The sequence below is a fragment of the Fulmarus glacialis genome, unplaced genomic scaffold, assembly GCF_000690835.1.
Source record: "Fulmarus glacialis isolate BGI_N327 unplaced genomic scaffold, ASM69083v1 scaffold33146, whole genome shotgun sequence".
NCBI classification, from domain to species: domain Eukaryota; kingdom Metazoa; phylum Chordata; class Aves; order Procellariiformes; family Procellariidae; genus Fulmarus; species Fulmarus glacialis.
In genome coordinates this window covers 1-8,562 of record NW_009219338.1, presented here as the reverse complement: position 1 = coordinate 8,562, position 8,562 = coordinate 1, and the positions used below count along the sequence as shown (strand labels likewise).

The following is an 8,562-nucleotide window of genomic DNA, read 5'->3' as shown; positions in this document are numbered from 1 at the left end:
GGATTAAAAACTAGTGACTTTTGCCACTATGAGGATATAGCTTCCAAGACAAAAGGGGAAACTGCCACAAATAAACAAAACTGATTTAAGCAGTTTTGTGGAAGCACAGCATTGGGTGCAATAGATTTTTCTTCTCCATCACAGTACTTATCCCAGAATATAACATCAGATTAAGCTGTTCTAAAAGATTGTTTTCTTACTGCTTTTGAAAACCCTGCACTTCCTTTCCTTTGACTGAGGAGACTCAGAATTGAGAATTCAAGTGATATCAATCCTGGAATCTGGAAAAGAAAATAAGAACAGTCCTCATTCATCCTAGCTAACCGAATTTCACACTCTCATCTAAAAGGATGAGAATTCACACTCATTCTCTTACCATACATAGCTTAAGCTGCTGCTGCTCATTTACTGACGAGTCTTTGCTCATCCCATTACACACAAAAGTGCAATATTAAAAAAAAATCAGTAATTTTTGGCAGATATTGTCTAATGAGACTAAGCCAAGTTGACCCCATTTTCCCATGTTTCCAAAGCCTAGCTGTATACACACTCCAGGCAATCTGCTTCTTCAATGGTTTAAAGGGACATAAAGGAGGAACCCTGAGGCAAAAATGGCTTTTTGAGTAACAAGTCCAATAAAAGCTCTCCATCACAGCATCTCATAAGGGTCCTGCGATTTTCTGTGGTGGGAGGCCTTCCTCAATCCATAGGGAAGTAGACGAGCTGTTACGCAACATTCGCCTGTGGATCCGTCTGAGCCTTAGCAGGTAAAGCAGGATGGAGAGCAGCACAATCAGAAAACAGACAAAAAACAAATAGTGATTGTAAACAAAGGAGAAGCTCCTCCAGTGGGAGTGACTTCCACGGAAGTTTTCTTGCTGGATGTCTCTGAAAAGAATCAAAGGGATAACAGACATAAGCTGCGAATCAAAAAGTTTGCCTCTAAGCTATCTTACCACAGGAAACAGAGCCCGTTTTAGTAGAATAGTCTTTATAAAGCATTACTTGAGCTACCTGAAATATGTAGAGGTTCTGTATGATGCACTAGAAACGACATCTTGTCTCCCCCTACCTGTCAGCTGCTTTGCTATCACCATACTTCTTCCCTTCATAAAACCCCCATATCTTCCACCCAAATGCCCTTTCCAGACATTTGAGAAAACAACCAGTACCTTAAAGGTAAAAACCGTGTGCGGTAGAGAATGGCTCCCAAGGTCCATTGCACCTCTTTATCATAAACCTGCAGAGCTGTTTTCAAATTGCTGTAACTCACAGGAAAAGAGAAGCCGCTGTGAAATACTTCATACATCCAGGCAGACTTAAAACACTGGTACCTACAAGAAGAGTGGCATAAAGTCAGGCCAGCAGTTACAGAGTCCCAGAGGACTGGGGAGCACATTTAGACACATAATTATCAGTACTTTTTTATGGCTGATGCAATATTTAAGGTTATATTCACACTTCCAATGATTTCATTTAATGGATCATTTGGACATGACCTCTCCCTGGCAACTCTGCATGAATGAATTCGCTGTACAAATACAAATACTTACTTCAATCTGTGGAGATCAGCATGTGATGCATAAAGACCACGGTCAAAACGTTCCCGTAGGACAGACCACTTAGTGGCACAATAATCCTTCAAGGGGAAAAAAAAAAAAAAAAAAAAAAAAAAAAAAGACAGACTTCAACATTGCTTCTGCCTTGAGAAGAAAAAAATACCACCAGGTAGGATGCTCTGTAAATACCAAAAGCTAGAAAACTCAAAAATAATGGCTTCCCTTGCACTGCTAATAAGTCAGACCACAAATTTCATGGTATTTTCTGAAACATTTTGATCCATACTTCACATTTGTGGTTAAATTAGTATTCAGTAGCACTTAAACTCTTTGGTCATGTACTTGGAGATGAAAAATTGACAAGCTATTTTTAGGGCATTCACAAAGCAGGTCATATTCCTCTACTTTATATTGTAGCCTTACTTTAAACTGTCCCCAACAGATTGATGCCTGTTAGGAGCAACACCAGAGAAATTGGTACAAAATGTATAAAGCAAGAAGAAAAGGAATTATTTTTCTAACAAGAACTAAGACATTCCTAAAAAGAAGCAAGCGGTGGAAGCAGCATGGATTTCCCCATTATCAATAGTTCCACTGGAACTTGACTACCATAAGTCCCGTTCCCTCTAGAGTCAATTTTACTTAAAACAAGTATTCTAAAAGAAAACCCAATGAGGAAAAGAGATGCCCTGTGATAGTTCATTGCAGGGTAAAAAGATTTGGGATCTTTAAAGGAAGAGTTTTGTTGCAAGACTTTCATAACAAAATGCTTCTGCAGAGTAGTTGTTTTAAATTGGAAGAAGTTTATTTCAAGAACACTTTACCTTTGCGGCTTTAGTAAATTTAGCAGCATTGTAATCTCCTCCCATGCGTAACACGTCCTCGGTGCAGTAGTAGAACTCTGAGAAACCATAGAATTCACTGTTCTGAAAGTGCACAGCAGGCTGATAGACACCATTAAGAGATGTCTGCGTTTCATTTGTCTTATTCATGAATGGTTGAATAATTTCACGACACAGATTAAAATCTCCTGTTCCCCGTAAATACATTATCTGTCCGTTCTGCTGGATCTCATCCTGAGCATCCAGGGGCAGGCAAGGATCTAGGTAGGGTGAATCAGAAGTCACGCCAGTCTGTTTGCCCAGCAGTCTGTATAAAGGAGCAAGCACAGTAACAACTGCATATTCAGAAAAATCAAGCTCTGAAATACAACAGCATCAAAACAAAGCATCCTCATTTAAAGAGACTTCAGCATTGCATGTAGCACGCTGCAGAAATTAAGTTTTACGTCAGGATATTTTACTAAATATATTCAAGCTAAGGGATTACTGAGCCTAGTGATGCACAGAACTCATATCCCCAAGCAACTGCAGTCAGCTACCTGTTTTTAAGCACTGTACTGGTAAATAGACTGTCTTCATATCTCTGGCGTGCTGCATTTCCTCCAAAGCCAAGGAACGTTGCAACATAGACTCTATACACGTGCTCAGTTTGATGAGCATCACAGCCCAAGTTGAATTCTGCAAGTAAGTTTTTGGCTACTTCCTCCTGTAGGAACACAAGCACCAAGATTAGGTATAAACAATATGAACCAGGACCTAAAGATGAGTTCTTTGGACAACTGGATGCCCTTGACATCTTTAAACTTCACTCCTTACTTATCTATTTTGCTTTTCACAGGTCCACGTTACCTTCTACTTCATACGGAGAGCAAAGCATATTGATAGCAGAGAACTGCATTATCACTACCGAGAGTCAAGGAACTGTAAAGGCCAGGAACTGCTACTATGGATGCTAAAGTATCTTTTCCTATGAAAAAGTATGTGCTGTGGCAACTAATCTCAATGCTACCATTTCTGACCGAGTCCTCATACTACTGATTGCTAGGCTAGGTAGATTTATGGTCTGCCCAGCAGAGCTGTTCTTCATTTTCCAATGTGGAGTTCTCAAGCTTTTCATGAGACCTGTCAGTCACTCAGCTCTCCTCACATACCATACATCAGTCACTTGCAGTCGCTTTCCAGATATTGAAGTGCTGTGTAGCAGAAGCACTTTATATAGAACATGCTCAGAAATGTGGCATAACATTGCACGGCTTCCAACTGACGTTGTAAATGAAAAACAGCAGTAGGACTGTAAGCGTCACAGTCAGTTGCCTTGCCATGCTCTGTCTGGGAACCTGGACAGGTTCCATGACCAGAATATCTATTTTATATCGGCTTATGTTCAGATAGAGCCATACAACAGTCGTCATATCAATTGTCTGCAACTCTTCCTATTTCCAATTCATATTTGACTGGGGCAATCTGCTCTGAATCTAAACGCCCATACTTTTGTTTAACAGCCCAAACTATTTGTTACACCATCTGTCTGAAAGGCAATGTAGTTATTAAAACCTGTAATAATGAAAACCCATCATTTCACAAGAAGATTTAAAAAAATATATACATCATTATAACAGTGCATTGAGAGTCAAAACATAGGGCTTTTATGCTATTCTTACTTCAGATTATTTCTCAATGAAGTTAACAGGAAGTTATCCAACTTCAAAAATTTAGGAATTACTCTAGAACTCAGTGGATTGAAGTCAGAGCGACTTATATTCCATTTAAGACTTGTAACAAAGAAATTTGCTTCCTACAACAGATGAACTGTGCTGAGGACGTAGGTGATATTTAAACAAACTGTACTGCTACCCCCATGTCCTGTTAATTCAGTTTCTACCAACCCAACTTAAAGGAAAAAGCCATATCACATAGTTTCTTATATAAGAAGAATCACCACCACACAACTTTTGGTTTCTAAATTCCAGAATAAGTCTCTTCAGTATAACAGATTTTAAAATTGTACATACATACATGCACACACACAAAGAATGCATGTCCACATGTCCACTTAAATTTAAAAATTAGTGGCAAATTATACTAATTGAAATAAACATTCGAATGAACAAAATACAAATGAATTGCTTAGCTGATGAAGGACTGGTATGTGCCATCTTCTCTTGCCTTGGTTTTGGAATGTGATGTAATGGGACACATTAACAGGACTCAAAACAAAGAAAACAGAACAACAAATATGCATTAAAATAAACCAAAAGGAAAAGAAGAAAGTTGCACAGATAATAACCTGCTGCGAAGAGGCAAAGCTTACAGTTTTAGGGACTTCGTATGCTATCTGAGTCGACACTCCGCCCATGTCAAGAATACCCACTGTCCTCTTACGAAAGATGGCCTCTTTGTTTTCACTGCCTGGGACATGCACCTCCACAATCGCTTCATCCTCTAGATAAAACAATGAAAAGGCATTGAGAAATACAACTAGGGTGGGCCTCAGGCGGCACTACACTACTTTTAGTTAACTTATTTTTTGTAGCAATGCTGATCATTGAAATTTCACATCCAGATTAATCCAACATCAGCATCTGCACATGCACTATTCACTAATATCTCTATCTAAAAATATACCATCAACAGTGAAAGCACAGGAATGTACCTGAAGTCCTTCCTAAAATGCAATTCACAATTAAGATACTTACCATCATCTGTATGTTCAAATCTTCCAAGAACAAAGTTGATGCCAATCCATGCATATACTCCTACATGCATAAGAAAACATATTTCAGGAATATCTGGCACATATCATCTTAAAAACAAAGAGGGATTTTTTGCATATGAGTTATTAAGATATATCACTGCTCATATTTCATTACACAAAACACTTAGAAGATAAATATTCCTGACAAATTATTCTATTCCTTCTCTCCCAAGTGAAGGCTACGATAAAAATCCTAATTCAATGTACTAAAAACAGTCTGATGTGTAAATTTCAGAAAAAGTAAACACTTTAGCTTTTAAAATTATTTTAAGCCTCTAGGGAGCTAATCACATCAAAATATCGCTCCTTTAGAAACCATTTTTCCCTGCAAAGTTTCTTCCATCAAGAATGTTGTGCCTTATCCTTACCCCTCCCTCCCCAAAGCCAGAGAAAATGGACTAAAACTCCTGCTAAACACAGATAAGTTATTTTCACTGCTAATTAGAAAACATTTAGACAAGCTAGAAGATCACAGCAGATGATCATCTCCACACTCCATATGTTGCTACTGAGGTCTCTGAACCGAACTACAATTTTAAAAAGCAACAAAAAAATTATCCAAGTTGTACCGTGAAAGTGACAAACGTTTCAAAGATAATTTTTCCAACATTAACCTACCTTCCTGTTTCCCTGAAATAACCTCTGCATGCGAGTCCGAAAACAGAAAATCAAAATGCACAGGGATATCAGTGAGCAGATCTTCAAGTATTGCCTTCTGCTGGCTGCAAAATTACATTTTGAACAGTTAAAAATAGTCAGACACACCAGGATCGCTATTCTAAATGCTAAAAATAAACCAGCCAATAACCTTTCTGGCAGAATCCTCATTCCTGCAGTACACAGAATATAAAGAGGAGTCTCTTTGTGTTTTGCACGTGGCACATGTTCGGCAGCAAAGCTCAGAAGTGGAGAAATATAATCACTGACCTTTTCAGGAGAGCTGGCAAACTCCGAAATGCCTAGTGAAACAGATAAATATGAAAGTGAAGCGACTCAAGCTTTGGTTATCAACATTTTCCAAGAGATACCCAACACACAGGGGAGAAACGAACAACCCAAAGCCAAACCCAGGAAATCAATTACAGAAATAAGAAAATAAAAATGAAGCTAACACTTAATCATCCTCCAAACTTTAAATAAAAACCTGTATTAGGTATATTACCTATTTACATAATTGGTTCAAATAGCTTTACAAAAAGCCAATTTTTTATTCACTAAATAAACAGAACCAAGTTAACTGACAACTGAACCAGCAACTGTCTTAGCCTACAGAGAAAACTCTCCCTCCTGCCCGCCAGTGTCATGTTTCAAGCTTTAAAGCTGAACAAAGCTCTCTGCAAACCAAACCCAAAGAAATCTGGAGGAGTGCCATACTGACAACTTGCAAGTGTCCTTTACCCAGACACTTTAAATAGGGGGTTTGAAAAAGCAAAGTTAGGATAGGCAACTATCTAGAAAATTGCACCTAAAATTAATTTCTTTCCAGTACCTGGTTTAATTTTCATAACCACTGGTTTTCTGTTTTTGTCCCTCATCTGTTTGATGTCCAACAGATCATGCGGATTACCGTTGTGCCTTGGCCAACAATACACGAAAATCCTAGAGCCGCTACTGCCACAGTCTACAACGATTCCATAGTTCAGATTGGGGTTGTTTGTATCTGTAGCTTCAGTGTCAGTTACTCGGGCAAGATATCTAGAAGAAAAATAGGCATTACTACGTGGCAATTAAGTTCCATATGGAAGCTTTTCTCAACATCAGACTCAAAACAGGACAACAGTTTCCATCGTAGGAATCATACAGTTTTCACTATTGTACTGTTGCCGAAGAAAAAAAGTGAAGTGCCACCCATAAGAATCAAATACCCAGAATAAACACCAAAAGTAATTTCCAAAATAATTTATTACAAAATGCATCTATAGTTTTACTGAGCTGCTACAGATACATAAAATAAGGTATTAGAAAGCTGAATTATTGATCAATGAAAATCAACTTAGATAAGGAAAGCTTTATAAAAAAGCACGAAGTTTTACTCATACTTTTTCCCCCCATTCATGTATTTTACATACACAACCTGTCAGTGTTTTCTCTTTCACACCAAAACTACATTTCATTTCTTTCCACAAAAGTCTTTTCAACTCTCACCTGTGGAATCTTTTGTCCCTGTATGCACGCCCATACTTATTGCGGATGACTACCAGAGAGTAGTAAAGCAAAGAGACAGCAGCAGCAAGTATTCCTATCACAACGATCTGTCGCAAAGTGGTGTTGAGGATACGTGGACATCCCACCGGAGAGATGCTGAAGTGCCAAGAAGCAGGAAGCAAACATGAGATGCTGATCCTAAAATTCGAAGAGGATAATCTGCTTTAAAAATGGACTTTATTACCAAAAAGAAACACAATGCATTCTGAAACAAGCTAAGGACAAACAGATTCTTCATAAAACTTCTTACTTTACTCTAGCTTTGCTTTGCTCGTGCTCTGGCTTGACTGTAGTCAAGCCAATATTCCCACCTTTGAATTCATTATTAGGTTCCCTGTCCTTCACTCAAAAGACTTCACAATTTAATCTGACAGTTCCGTTGGGATTCTTACCTCCCCATTTTGGGATATGACCAGCTGACAGAAAGACCAGCTGGTGTTCAAACATCAGCCGGTCACCTCAGACTGACAAGAGGCATCAACCATTCTCAAAACCATTGCTCTTCTGTTCCTGAATTAAAAAGAAAACATAGATGATCGTCTAGACAGCATTATGAAGAGCACTGCCAGCAGGGTGAGGGAGGTGATCCTTCCTCTCTACTCAGCACTGGTGAGGATACATCTGGAGTGCTGGGTCCAGTTTGGGGCTCCCCAGGACAAGAAATACATAAAACAAGTTCAGTGTAGGAAAGATGATGAAGGTACGGAAGCATCTCTCACATGATGAGGGGCTGAGAAAGCTGGGCCTGTTTTACATGGAGAGGAGACAGCTCTCATGAAGGCACATAAATATGAGACTGGAGAAAGTAAAGAAAAAAGCAGATTCTTTTCTCAGTGGTGCCCAGTGACGGGACAAGAGGCAACAGGCACAAACCAAAATACCGGAAATTTCATCTGAACATAAAAAAAAAACCCCACCTGTGGGGGTGGTGGGACACTGGGACAGGTTGCTCAGAAAGGCTGTGCAGTCAACATCCTCAGAGACATTCAAAGCCTGACTGGACACAGACCTGGGCAACCCGCTCTCGCTGACCCTGCTTGGAGCACAGCTGTGCACTGCTCTGCTCCGGGAGCAGAAGGTAGGTTAGGCACAGACAGCAGCGCAACTGCTACACAAGGTCTTTAGGAACAGAGTCTTTTCAGCTCTGCTACCACCTGCAAAGCCAATCCTCAGAACGTAAAGACTCCAGACAATAAAACAC

The 8,562-nt window shown here is 39.3% G+C and overlaps 1 protein-coding gene across 2 annotated transcripts; it reads right to left on the bottom strand.

Moving 5' to 3' along the window:
• Nucleotides 1-469: 469 nt before the first annotated feature.
• On the bottom strand, nt 470-7,761 carry ENTPD4 (ectonucleoside triphosphate diphosphohydrolase 4). 2 transcript variants are annotated; one of them, XM_009580337.1, is made up of 12 exons: nt 7,754-7,761; nt 7,302-7,499; nt 6,646-6,851; nt 5,965-6,115; nt 5,775-5,878; nt 5,098-5,157; nt 4,689-4,843; nt 2,941-3,107; nt 2,384-2,708; nt 1,554-1,639; nt 1,173-1,334; nt 470-888 (listed from the first exon to the last, which is right to left on the bottom strand). In XM_009580337.1, exons 1-12 carry the CDS (start codon nt 7,759-7,761, stop codon nt 660-662), a joined length of 1,851 nt encoding a protein of 616 aa, XP_009578632.1. In that variant the 3' UTR covers nt 470-659. The 2 variants fall into 2 exon arrangements, with proteins under 2 accessions (XP_009578632.1, XP_009578633.1); XM_009580338.1 differs by having other exon boundaries at nt 4,713-4,843.
• Between the last annotated feature and the right edge of the window lie 801 nt (nt 7,762-8,562).